This window comes from Myxine glutinosa, chromosome 5 (genome assembly GCF_964187855.1).
Source record: "Myxine glutinosa chromosome 5, kmMyxGlut1.1, whole genome shotgun sequence".
Lineage (NCBI taxonomy): Eukaryota > Metazoa > Chordata > Myxini > Myxiniformes > Myxinidae > Myxine > Myxine glutinosa.
In genome coordinates this window covers 31,750,781-31,765,355 of record NC_136265.1, presented here as the reverse complement: position 1 = coordinate 31,765,355, position 14,575 = coordinate 31,750,781, and the positions used below count along the sequence as shown (strand labels likewise).

General features: G+C 41.0%; 1 protein-coding gene and 1 long non-coding RNA gene across 4 annotated transcripts in view; both read right to left on the bottom strand.

Annotated features, from left to right (window-relative positions):
- Nucleotides 1–11,098, bottom strand: part of LOC137427739 (matrilin-1-like) — a 148,107-nt gene extending 137,009 nt beyond the window's left edge. Inside the window, exons 1-2 of one of the 3 annotated variants that reach the window (XM_068117440.2) lie at nt 10,960–11,098; nt 2,266–2,432 (exon numbers count right to left, since the gene is read on the bottom strand). In XM_068117440.2, coding sequence (XP_067973541.2) covers nt 2,266–2,337 — 72 coding nt within the window. In that variant the 5' untranslated portion in view covers nt 2,338–2,432; nt 10,960–11,098. Of the gene's footprint in view, nt 1–2,265; nt 2,433–7,222; nt 7,245–8,332; nt 8,386–10,959 lie in introns of those variants that run through there. The other 2 variants (XM_078777830.1, XM_078777831.1) reach the window with 2 other exon arrangements.
- Nucleotides 11,099–12,149: 1,051 nt separating this feature from the next.
- LOC137428627 (uncharacterized) lies at nt 12,150–14,026 on the bottom strand. Its single transcript, XR_010984714.2, has 3 exons — nt 13,743–14,026; nt 12,578–12,800; nt 12,150–12,237 (listed from the first exon to the last, which is right to left on the bottom strand). It is a non-coding gene; the product is annotated as an uncharacterized LOC137428627 (long non-coding RNA).
- Nucleotides 14,027–14,575: the final 549 nt, after the last annotated feature.

Here is a 14,575-nt window from a genome sequence, read left to right as displayed (position 1 = left end):
CTCTTTCACGAGCCTCGATCTTGTATACAAAAAAAAAAAAAAAAAAAAAAAAACCACATAATTTGGAAGGGATTGGGCTTCCATCTCCATTGTGTGAGATACTGATTACACCTGTGAATACGAAATCTCAATAAAACAAGATCGAAAGTCTAACAGCTGCGTAGCTGGACTTGATACCTTAGTTGAAGAGGATAGTATGATTTGGGTGGGGATACCAGTTAGCAAATAATGTCTGAATTTTTTTTGGAAGTACTCTAAGTACTATATCTTGGTTAAGGTTAAGGTTAAAGCATCCCTGACAAGGTATCTGTCTGACCGCGATACATTCGGTCGTTACTTATCCAATCTCAACCAAACTTGAGAGGAGGACAAATTGTCACACGGCAGAGGTTGTAGCGGCTTCATTTGCCCCTCTCCCCAAGGGGGTTTTCCGCTTTGGGCGATATCCATGTTAAGGTGTATATATAGGTTAAGATAGCTAATCTTGCTGTTTTCCCAAGGCCGCTTCTCATAACAAAAGTAATATAATACACACTAATGCTAATAGCATAATATTAATGTTATTACAAAACAAAATTAATACTAATTTAAACTGCGGGCAGTGATGATCCGGGGACCATGCCGCTCCATCCTAATTGGACAAGTGTGCGCCAGAGTCATTGAAAATGGCAGCCCGGATCCGATTGTTCAAAGTTTGAACTGAATCGATCAAAAAATGAAGGAGGAGATGCATTTTAAAGGTTTTCAAAAAATCCAATATGGCCGCCATGTCACGTGACCTATGACGTCATAATTAGGATATGCATCCGATCAAGTGCCATACTATAAATGGTCAAAGTTTCAACTCAATCGATCGAAAAATGAAGGCAGGGATGCATTTTAAAGGTTTGCATTAAATCCAAATATGGCCGCCAGGTCACATGACCTATGATGTCATAGTTATGATATGCATCCAATCAAGTGCCATACTATAAGTGGTCAAAGTTTCAACTCAATCGATCAAAAAATGAAGGCAGGGATGCATTTTAAAAGTTTGCATGAAATTCAAAATGGCCACCAGGTCACGTGACATGTGACGTAATAATTAGGACATGCATCCGATCAAGTGATATACTATAAGTGGTCAAAGTTTCAACTCAATCAATCAAAAAATGAAGGCAGGGATGCATTTTAAACGTTTTCATAAAATCCAATATGGCCGACAGGTCACATGACCTATGACGTCATATTTATGATATGTATACAATCACGTGGCGTACTATAAGTGGTCAAAGTATCAACTCAATGGATCAAAAAATGAAGGCAGGGATGCATTTTAAAGGTTTTCATAAAATCCAATGTGGCCGCCATGTCACGTGACCTCTGACGTCATAATTAGGATATGCATCCAATCAAGTGACATACTATAATTGGTCAAGGTATCAAGTTCATCTGACCAACGGTTTGGCTTGTAGGCTGACATAAAGTTCATGGCATCACAATATTAATTAAAAAAAAAAAAATGCAGTCAGCACTTTTTTAATTGGCGCGCCGTAAACTAATTAACCAAAAAATTAAAAATAGGAGAAAAGAGCGTTCTTCGACTTGGGGTGTACGATATGTATGCCAAGTTTCAACTCAATTGGTCGAAAAATGAAGGAGCAGATAGATTTTTAAGATTTTCACTAAATCCAATATGGCCGCCACATCACGTGACCTATGACGTCATACTTAAGATATGCATTAAGTCATATGGTATACCATACATGGTCAAAGTTTCAAATTCCTACGATGAACGGTTTGACCTGTAGGTCACCAACAAATTTCATGGAATCAGAATAATAATAATCCGAGCGATTTCAAAAGGGGACATCACGGTCCCCTAATAATATGCCCCCTTCCCAAAGGGGTTTTTCCTCCTTTGACAAATGGCATGTTAACATATGTATAAAGAGCTTATCATGGTGTTACGCAGGGAACCCCTACCAGACTTAAAAAAAAGAAAAATTATAACCCACAGGCAGGTATGATTAACTTTTTAAACAGTCACTACTGCTGTTTAACACTAAACTGAAAGAAATCTGGAGGAATCCCGACGTTCTTGAGGCATTACATGCTTATCGCAGCCACCACAGACTAATGGACCCGAGACTACAGATCTACTGTAATCTATATACTCCAAATAAGATAATACCATGACCCTTCATGCCGCTCCCATCGGGAGTGGGTATGCTAGTTTACAAATATGATATTGTAATTGAGGCTATGTGATCATATGTATCTTACCTGTGCTGAGGCAGAGGAGAGGAGGAGGCAATTAACAAGCAAGGTGAAGCAGAAGAATGTCCAGCGTGCCATGGTCTGGATCTCAACGTTTCTACTGTTCTATGGGTCCTCTTGGCACCACCTCCAAATGGTGTAGATGGACTCCAAGTCTGGTTTCAAATGTTATGCTGTTAGGAACACAAGTGCACATTTTTTTTTTTTTCAAAGCATTCCCTCCAGAGTAAAGATATCAAGCTTGCTGTCCCATTTGTTTAGGTGGGAAGTCCGATTTATAAGGAACAATACAGAAGGATAGACAGCCTAAGAAACGTGTCAAAATTGGTTCGAAGAAACATCCACCATCCACCATCGCCGTTCATACTCTGTTCCAGAGCATCAGTGACTGAGAACTAAGCGAGAACCAAGTCATCTGGGATCAATTCCTGATACAAATTAGTGTTTGCCTCCAAATCTCTTGCGTGTAACCCATCTCGCTCTATCCCCACCTTAACCAGACATACAGTGCATTCAGAAAGTATTCAGACCCCTTCACTTTTTCACATTTTGTTATGTTGCAGCCTTATGCTGACATCGTTTCATTCATTTCTTTCCCTCATCAATCTGCACTCAATACCCCATAATGACAGAGAAAGCAGGATTTTCGAAAGTTTTGCATATTTATTAAAAAGAAAAAACTGAAATATCACATTGACATGACAAAAAATATCATCACAATATATATATATATATATATATATACTAGCTTGGCTCGGCTCGCTGCGCTCGCCTCACCACGCGTCGTTACAGAGGAACGGGCTTGTTTTAGCTGAAGATAATGACTGTACTTGAGTTTCTGTGTGGTCATGATTTACACCAATCATGATACAAACAATTATTTTGCACAAATTTATTTGTAGTGTATGTGATATTACATTATTATAAGCAATTTAGGTTGATAGGTTGAAAAAAAAAATTCAAAAAAGAACCCCTCTGCACATACATAGGGGAGGGGTAGGTGCAGACTGGAAGTTTGGGGCGATTACACCTCACCACCACGTAATTCAAAACACTTCAGCACCACGTAATTCAAAACACTTCACCACCACGTAATTCAAAACACCTCACCACCAAGTAATTCAAAATACCTCACCACCACGTCATTCATAACACTTCACCCCCATGTAATTTAAAATACCTCACCACCACGTAATTCAAAACACTTCAGCACCACGTAATTTAAAATACCTCACCACCACGTAATTCATAACACTTCAGCACCACGTAATTTAAAATACCTCACCACCACGTAATTCAAAACACTTCACCCCCATGTAATTCAAAATACCTCACCACCAAGTAATTCAAAACACTTCAGCACCACGTAATTCATAACACTTCAGCACCACGTAATTTAAAATACCTCACCACCACGTAATTCAAAACACCTCACCACCACGTAATTCAAAACACTTCAGCACCACGTAATTTAAAATACCTCACCACCACGTAATTCAAAACACCTCACCACCACGTAATTCAAAACACTTCACCACCACGTAATTCATAACACTTCAGCACCATGTAATTTAAAATACCTCACCACCACGTAATTCAAAACACTTCAGCACCACGTAATTTAAAACACCTCACCCCCACGTAATTCATAACACTTCAGCACCACGTAATTTAAAATACCTCACCCCCACGTAATTCATAACACTTCAGCACCACGTAATTTAAAACACCTCACCCCCACGTAATTCATAACACTTCACCACCACGTAATTTAAAATACCTCACCACCAAGTAATTCAAAACACCTCACCACCACGTAATTCAAAACACTTCACCACCACGTAATTCATAACACTTCAGCACCACGTAATTTAAAATACCTCACCACCACGTAATTCAAAACACCTCACCACCACGTAATTCAAAACACTTCCGCACCACGTAATTTAAAATACCTCACCACCACGTAATTCAAAACACTTCAGCACCACGTAATTTAAAACACCTCACCCCCACGTAATTCATAACACTTCACCACCACGTAATTTAAAATACCTCACCACCAAGTAATTCAAAACACTTCAGCACCATGTAATTTAAAACACCTCACCCCCACGTAATTCATAACACTTCAGCACCACGTAATTCAAAATACCTCACCACCAAGTAATTCAAAACACTTCAGCACCATGTAATTTAAAACACCTCACCCCCACGTAATTCATAACACTTCAGCACCACGTAATTTAAAATACCTCACCCCCACGTAATTCATAACACTTCAGCACCACGTAATTTAAAACACCTCACACCACCACACGATTCAAAACACCTCACCACCATGTATTTAAAACAGCTCACAACCACGTAATTCAAAACACCTCGCCACCACGTAATTCAAAACGCCTCACCACCACGTAATTCAAAACACTTTACCACCACGTAATTCAAAATACCGCACCCCCACGTAATTCATAACACTTCAGCACCACGTAATTTAAAACACTTTACCACCACGTAATTTAAAATACCTCACCCCCACGTAATTCATAACACTTCAGCACCACGTAATTTAAAACACCTCACCACCACGTAATTAAAAACACCTCACCACCACACGATTCAAAACACCTCACCACCATGTATTTAAAACAGCTCACAACCACGTAATTCAAAACACCTCGCCACCACGTAATTCAAAACGCCTCACCACCACGTAATTCAAAACACTTTACCACCACGTAATTCAAAATACCGCACCCCCACGTAATTCAAAACACCTCGCCACCACGTAATTCAAAACGCCTCACCACCACGTAATTCAAAACACTTTACCACCACGTAATTTAAAATACCTCACCCCCACGTAATTCATAACACTTCAGCACCACGTAATTCAAAACACCCTCGCCACCACGTAATTCAAAACGCCTCACCACCACGTAATTCAAAACACTTTACCACCACGTAATTCAAAATACCGCACCCCCACGTAATTCAAAACACCTCGCCACCACGTAATTCAAAACGCCTCACCACCACGTAATTCAAAACACTTTACCACCACGTAATTCAAAATACCGCACCCCCACGTAATTCATAACACTTCAGCACCACGTAATTTAAAACACCTCACCACCACGTAATTAAAAACACCTCACCACCACGTGATTCAAAACACCTCACCACCATGTAATTTAAAACAGCTCCCCACCACGTAATTTAAAACACCTCACCACCACGTAATTGAAAACGCCTCACCACCATGTGATTTAAAAACACCTCACCACCACGTGATTCAAAACAGCCCTCACCACCACGTTATTAAAAACACCTCAACACCATGGAAACAAAAGTTTGAGGGAGTAGTTCAGTGACAACACAGACACGGCCCAGATATGGACACGTATAGATGGATGACTGTGCCTGAGTTGCTGTTTTGTCATGGTTTACACCAATCATAATACAAACAATTATTTTGCACAAATGTATTTGTAATATACGTGATATTGCGTTTTGTAAAAAAAATTGTAGTTGAAGATTTAAGTTGAAAAAAAAAATTGTTTTTCAAAAAAAAAAAAAAAAAACTACATTTTTCAAAACAATACCCTTAGGACATACACGCGGGAGAGGTAGGAGCATACCGGAAGTTTGGTAGGATTTACCAAAAGTTCGAGGGAGTAGTTCAGTGACAAAACAGGACAGACTGCACAGATATATATATACTGTATATATATATATATATATATATATATATATATATATATATATATATATATATATATATATATATATCTGTGCAGTGTCTGTGTTGTCTTGTAACTGAACTACTCCCTCAAACTTTTGTGAAATCGTACCAAACTTCTGGTATGCACATATCTCTCCCGTCGGTATGTCCTGCGGTTTGTTTTTTTGGAAATTTTCCAATTGTTTTATTTTATTTTTTGGGAATTATTTTGGGAATTTTTTTTGGTTTTCAACCTCAATTGTTTAGAAAAGGTAATATCACGTATATTACAAATACATTTGTGCAAAATAATTGTTTGAATTATGATTGGTGTAAACCATGACAAAACGACAACTCGGGTGCAGTCATTTATCGATAGATCTACATATCTGAGCAGTATGTAGTAGGCCCTGAATGGGTTTCTCTCATCTCCTCTTCCTGTTCAGGCTGGAGTTCCCCAAGGCAGTGTTCTGGGCCCTGTGCTTTTTCTGGTCTTCATCAATGATCTCTCTGACTCTCTTGAAAATCCTCTCTATCTCTTTGCTGATGACTCTACTCTCTGTCGCTCCATTCCTCATCCCTCAGATCGGCAGTCTGCAGCCTCCTCACTCTCTGCAGACCTGGACAAAATCACAGACTGGGCAAACAAGTGGAACATGTCTTTCAATCCTGACAAATCTCACACTCTTACTTTGTCTCTCCGAAAAGACCCACTGGACAACCCTCCCATCCACTTTCTGAATAATCCTCTCCAAGAAGTTCTGTCACTCAAGCTTTTGGGTCTCACTATCTGCCATGATCTTTCCTGGGAAAACCACATTTGAAATCTGGCCTCCAAAGCCAGTCGCCGACTGGGCATCCTCCGTCGTGCGAAGTCCTTCCTTGGCACACCTGAGCTCCTCACCACATACAAGGCTTTCATCCGCAGCTCAATGGAATACTGCTCTCCCCTCTGGGCTGGTGTTCCTGCCTCACACCTAGCTCGTCTTCACGCTGTTGAAAACCAAAGCGTTCAGAATCATTGGAATCTCCCGCGATGAAGCTAACTCCATGGGCCTTTCACTCACTCACCGCGGGGCAGGTTGGTGGTCTCTTCGTCTTCTACCGACTCCTCTCTGGCCTTGCCCCCCCCCAGCTCTCTCTGGGCTCTGTCCCGCAAATATTCCTACAGGTCGCACAAGATCTGCCTGCAACCCTCTTATGGTTAAACTGCCAAAATCAAGACTCTCTGCTCACCTTCACTCTTTCGTTCCTCTTTTCTCCCGCCTCTGGAACAAACTGCCTCACTCTCTTCAATCCCACTCCACCCTCCAGGTCTTTAAAACAGCTGTTCAACACCATCTCTTATCTTCCCCCATCCAAAACCTTGATCTTTACTACCACTGCTAATTTCACCCCAAATCCACTTTTTTGAAATACCAACTTCTGTCCAGGAAGTCCTTGGTGTCCTTGTGTTTTATACTTCTCTCACCCCCCCCCCCCCCTTCCCACGCCTCCTCCCCCCAAGCCCTCTCCCTCCCACACATCTCCCTGCTCTCAAATGTTGTGTTTGTGTGCTTCCCCTTCTCTCCCCATCTTGTCTTCCGCTCCCTCTTTTTATATATTTTGTTTGTTTGGCTGTTTGATTTGTTTGTGAAATAAATGTTAGCTCTTTCACGAGCCTCGATTCAGTATACAAAAAAAAAAAAAAAAAGTGTCTGTTGTGACTTAACTACTCCCTGAAACTTTTGTTTCCGTGGTTGTGAAGTGTTTTTAATAACGTGGTGGTGGTTTTGAATCATGTATTGGTGAGGTATTTTGAATTATGGGGTGGTGAGGTGTTTTTAAATGACGTGGTGGTGAGGTGTTTTGAATTACGTGGTGGTGAGGTGGAATCGTCCCAATCTTCCAGTCTGCACCTACCCCTCCCGTATGTATGTGCTGAGGGGTTCTTTTTTGAATTTTATATATTTTTTCAACCTAAATTGCCTATAAAAATGTAATATCACAAACACTAGAAATAAATTTGTGCAAAATAATTGTTTGTATTATGATTGGTGCAAATCATGACAACACAGCAACTCAGGTACAGTCATTATCATCAGCTGAAATACGCCCGTTCCTCAGCAACGACGCTTGGTGAGGCGAGCGCAGCGAGCTGAGCCAAGCTAATGTGTGTATATATATATATATATATATATATATATATATATATATATATATATATATATATATATATATATATATATATGTATATACATATAATACATACACAAACGTACCATTATAGTATCTTGTGCGATAATATCCTGAAAAATACTGTGGAATATTTGCAACATTTGTCGATTGCATTTTGAAAGGACTTACCAGGTCGTGGACAGTTCTGTTCTGTTCGTGTTCCTTGTAATCTACCTTTTATATGGCTGATTTATACGTGGATGATGCTTTCTTCGATGTGGCTAATTATATTCACATGCAGTTTGGCACATTGCAGCCACAATTCAGCTTTTTGCTTGTGATGTATTGCATGCCACGCAGGCATCATTTTCAAATTATGGAGAGTATTCAAGTCCACATAGGTCTTCATGCTATTAATGTCGTGATTTAGATAATAAATATAATTATTATTGATAATTATAAGCCATTTAATTCAAATTAATATGTTTATACAACTATCGTATTGCCGAACAATTTTTTTTTCCAATAAAATAATTAATGGTTCTTCCTCCAAATAAGATTATTTAATAATTGGATTGGTGACTTCTGCCAAACCACCTTTCGCAATGCGACACCATCCTGCCCAAGAAGCACAAATGCAACAATTTATAATCGGGTGAGGAATCAAACCAACACTAGTTAGCTCAATGCTGAGAAGACTACCTCTGCGCCATCCTGGCAGAGCTTGGTGAATAAAAAAAACGCAATGATTCCGGATAAACTAATCTAATTGTATTTTAGCTACAATATGAGCGGCTTCGGCCTGGTGTTGGCTTAGCGGTTAGGGTTCCGGGTTGGGATCCAAGGATCCTGGGTTCGAATCCCTGTCGAGCGCTGACTTAACGCCAGGAGGGTTGGCTCAGCCTGTCATCCTTCCGGTGTCGGCAAATTGAGTACCAGCTCACTGGTAATTCCCTGCGTGTCGCAAGAGGCGACCAACAGGGTTGGCGGCAGGAAGGGCATCCGGCTGTAAAACATTGCTTCAAAAAGGTTCCCAATGATGGGTTTAACAAACAGTTATGCACAACTAGCTGTCCATTGGTTATTGATCTCTGAGTGAGATGCGGACGTGTTGGCTTGTGCTGTGATGTTTTGGCCCATGGAGCACCATGTTTGTTTAGGTGAGCAGCAACCATGGTACACAGAATCTGCTTGATAGTTTTCCTCAATTGAGCTTCCAAAGAGGCAGTGTCTTTCAAATATTTGTCTCCTGACAATATTGGTAACATGGATGCAAGCATCATCTTCAGCATCTCTTTCACATGCTTTTCTGAGGGCACTTCCAACATCACTGTTCATGACCAGGACAATGTCACGACCACTTTTTGAAGCACACAGTTCAGGGAGTTACCAAGAATTCGTTTTTCCAGTCGCATCACAAGCTCACAAGCTCAGGAAGTTTGAAAACTGGAGCGACACATGGATTTTCGTTTACGAATCATTTAAATGGTATTTGGCCTCATCTGCACCAAAGTCTCCAGATCCTACTTTTGCCAGAAAATCCATTATTTCTATATCACACTGTCTAACTTTCTCACCAATGGATTTTGGCATTGCTTCATGAAGTTTATTCGAAATTCCTTCTGGCTCATTACAAAAAAGGAAAAGATTTGTCTGTAGATTTCCTTTCTGGATGCTTTCTTTGCTGGTTTTCATAACTGTCTTCCATTTCATCGCATTTCCTTTTGGCTGCCACTCTGGCCAACTTTGTTTTGTTGAACTTGAGCCGACATGTTTCATGAAAACAGGCTTTATTGTGACCCAAGATTGCTGTCACATCAGTTCCATTATCGCTTTGATAAAGTTTTATGGCCTTGGGAAGACTGCCCATACTTTCCAATGCTGAAAGATTCGCTGCAATGCTGACATATCCAGCGTCAACACATTCATAGGATGTGGATGCTGCTCAACCCATAACGCAGTAGTTTCTCACAAGTTTTTGTCTGGCAAATTATAATATTTTGCCAAAGTATTGCTCCCTCACTGGATGTTGCAGCAACATCACCTGGCTGCATGATTTGGTGCTGTCTGGAGCTCTTCGTCAAAGTCTACAAAATAGAACTAGATGGCACTCCGTGGAGCGCATACCTCCGCCATGCTGAACAGTTTGTTTTGTATCCAAATGATAGGCCGGATCTGGATTCGGACCTGAACCAAAATCGAATCGGCTTGTTCTTGTCACTGAACCAACTTATCCACCAAGTTTCGTCATAACTCGTCCATAACTTTTTTTAATATCATGTAATATATCGCTTTTTACCCGATCCCTCTATGGCCGTGGTTCTTAACCTGGGTTCAACCAAACCCCAGGGGTTCAGTGAGCCAGTCTCAGGGGTTTGGTGGAGGTCTTCCGAAACGCATTGCAATTTTTTATTTTTTTTTATTTTTAGATTTGTATCAATTTTGAATCTATGTGTAATTACGTTTATTATTAATATTGTTACGGATCGCGGATTAGATGTTATTTACCGAGCGGTGGTATTGCCGCGACCTAACAGTTCCCCCGATTCTTCCCCAACTCACCCGATTCCACCCGAACGTTGGCCAAATCGCGCTACGCTAAATCAATGATTGGAAAGGACACAACAACTGGGATAAATGAAACGACGCCAGGGGTACAGTTCTCAAGACCTCCGGAGGAGGGTATAATTAGTGGTGGAGAAAAGGGGTAGATTACAAGGTAGAGTGAGGTAAAAGACACAGAAGAGATGGGCACTTAAATACAATCTTATCTTAGCCCAGACAGACCACAGACAAACGGAACAAGGCTGACTTACACAGGGATTGATGGCAGGAAGGGACAGGCAGTCGATAGCACAAGGTGCACCTTGGCTCAGGGACAGGATAAAGCACGGTCCAGTCCAGAGATGCGGGGAGGTGTCACAGCGCTCAGAAGGGACGTCTCTCTTGCTTCAAGCTCAGCGCGCATCTGACGTCACCACTCCCTCGGCTGCGCATGCTCAACGGGGAGTGACACGCCCTCGGCTGGTTGGCTCCGCCCCAGATGGGACCGGTCCGCCGCTTCCATTGGGTGCGGGGGTTACCGGGCTCCGCCCTTGACGAGGAGCTGACAGGGAGCCCCTATTTGGTAACCCCGTCGAGCACATGTTTGATGGCGGCTCGTGGGGAAGGCCTCGTGCCCTCCCAACACCCCCTACCAACCAAGCCGGAGTGAGGACGCGCACTCCCTGTGCACGCCGCCACCGTTGCTGTTGTTGTTGTTGTTTCTGAACCGTGAGGAAGAGCTGCGGGGAGGTATTGGGAGGTCCTAAACTTCCTAACGGTGCCATACAATCACATTCTGGTGCAACGAAGGGTCAGAATTAATGGAAACGAATCCTTAACTGACATAGACTAAGAATAACTAGCAAGATGTCCTATAGTTGTCTACGTGAGATGCGGTGGACCTGGATGCGACATTTAATGGGGGGAAATAGGGGGAGGTCGGGTCTACAGAGTGTTGTTTACAGAAAATGGGACTAGGGAATGGGGGATTGGGGATAGTTGGGAAGTATTGAGGAAATAGGGGAATATTTACAAGCGGATATGGATGGATGCAAATCCCATATCCGCAACAATATTATGATTATTATTTTGTTATGTATGTTACGAACGAATGGAAATGTTATTTGTAATTGTATTCCCATCCCATTCATGGTTTCTCTGGTCTGTGTTTGAGATAAGTTGTTTCACACTGACTGTAGTAAGTTGAATCAATGAGCAACTTGCTAATTATTCTGTTGATGGTGCTTACTTGCTCGCTTACTTACTGGATTTTGGACTTTGCAGGTGTTCGGAAATTCCAGTGAATAACATCGATTAGCTTGCCGTGTGCTGTGCGTCATTGGTCGCGCCTAGAGTCACTGTATATAGAGAGTTGTGTCAACTCAAATTTGGACGCCATTTTGTGTCTAAGTGTGTCGGATTAGATATACATGTACATTCGCGATATGGGGTTGCAATCATTTTCTCCTCCAATCTCAGCAGCCGTTCTTCAATAGAATCACCATTATCTTGGCCCTCTTGTGTATCAGTGTCCATAGGTTCACTCTCAGCTACAAAAGAGCACATATACAATTAATGGCCAACTGGAATTTTGGTATGTACAATTGCTCAGTATTCTGTAGATAAATGTTGTAATCGGGAAAGATAATTTTATACTTAACGTTAAATATAACACCATTTTTTTACAATTTAATTTTGCAAAATATTTAGAATAATGTAAAAAGAAAATGGCAACAGTAAGATGGTCATCATATTCTGAACGTACAATTATAGTTCAAAGAGCTATACAAATATAGACAAGCACATGCCTGTCATTTTGTAATCGTTTAAAATATGTCATTGATTGAACATGTCCTGCCATGATTTTGTAATAAATAAAACAATTCTTACATTGAGATTCATTTGAGGAGTCAATACGTTCATGAGTGGAGTAGGTGTGGTCGGACAAGTTTGGTAGATGTAGTCTCTCAGTTCTGGACGGTCCACGCTTCTTGGGGGAGTTGCGCAGCTTCACGGGTTTCCGGTAGCTAAATATTGTTGGAACTGCAGAGCACTTCAACCTCTTTTTGTCATCAGCTCGCCCCCTCTCAAACTGATTCACATCGAAATGTTCCTGCAATCATACAATGAGTGTCCTTGATGTATTTATTTATTGAAATTTTTATTCTAACACAACACAGTTTAATTTTAATGAGCTGTCATGTACTAGTACTTCCACAACAGAAAATCACATGGACAATCTTCCGGAAGATGGCCAGACAAATCGCTAGCTCTATCGACCACATGTATATTGATATCAAACAGGGATAACAGCTTTTGAAAGTTGAGCCAGTTTTAAATGTGGGTACACAAATACACCTGTTTTACTGCATTAATCACCTCGAAATATTGTATGTTTTGGGAACGATAGCTGTCACCAGGTTAAATATATAGGGATTGTCCAATGTGCAAAATCTTCCATCACTACAATTTGGCCATAAATCCCGGGGTGGGAAATATTTGAGCAAATATGCCACAAGACGCATGAGCACTGTACAAAGCAAACAATAACTCGTCAAATTTTGGACGTATGGATGGCTGCACAACCCGCAAAAAAATTGAGCAGGTCCCCCCCCTAAAATTGCTTTTATGATTGCCGATTAGGCTAAAGATTTTAAACCAAAAAAATAACTTGCCTCGGAATAAGTTTTGAATGGACGGACAGACAACTGAAAACAAAACGGACCATGGGTTTCCCATCCCTATAAAATCAAAATTAATTCCCTCTGAAAAAGTACAGTGACATTGCCCGCAGACTACCCAACCGCAGACCAGGCAATGTCACTGTACCGGGACATTTCATCAATCAATGACAATATGCGGTCCGCTAGGACTACCCGAAAAAAATTGAGCAGGGTTCTTCCCACGGAAATGCATTTTTGGTCAGCTCCTTGAAGATTATAAACAAACACAAATCACTTCCCTTTAAAAGGGTTTTCAACGGACAGACAACCAAAAAAAAACCGAGCAGATAGAATTGCTTTTGAACATCGATCATCAAGCGGCGTGGGCCTACCTGGCAGAGTCTCGAGGAGTCGATCGCTTTCCAGCTCTTTCGTCTGACTTTCGCTTCCCAAATTTGTCTTCTGACTTTATCACTTGGAAATCTATACATCTTATATTTCCCAGATTGGTTTGAACAACCAAAAGCAGAACAACCAGTCATTTTGTTTGGCAATAAACAACATTCCCGTACCAAGCTGACGTTCACGCACGGTGAAGTTAGACACAAAATGGCGCCACAAAATCACGTGACCAGAAATCTCGGGTCAGCGCATGGCGCAACTCTCTTTATACAGGGACTCTAGTCGCGCCTTACTTTCGAGTTACTGATTAATTGAAAAGTAAGTTGGAAATGTTTGTGGATATGCAGGGTGGGTTCACAGTTATATTAAAGTCAAAAGTGGATGGTGATTATAAAATATGATTGAATTACTCAGAAAATTAGGTGGAGGTGATATAACTCTGGTCGCAATTCAAAACTAACAATTCGCAGTTTTCTATGTCATATTATAATGGGATTTGAGGTGACATAGAGTTGAGTAGATAATAAATCCCGTCATCGTAACTATAAGTTATTGTCACAGGAAGATTGTCACAGGTTTCTTCGTTAAAATTTCTCAGTTTTCAGAAGGGTACTGATTATATTTAAGCATGTTCCTTTTTTAATTTTTGTCATATAATTATTTGCCCGAACTCAATTAAGATCAGTTTGTTACTTTTTTTTTTTTTTGCAGTACGTCGAGCAAAAAAAGGAAGTGGTCAGAGGATTACGTGCGGTACGGGTTCACATGTTTGACGGAACGGGACGGAAGTCAGCGTCCTCAATGCATGCTTTGCAATGTCTAG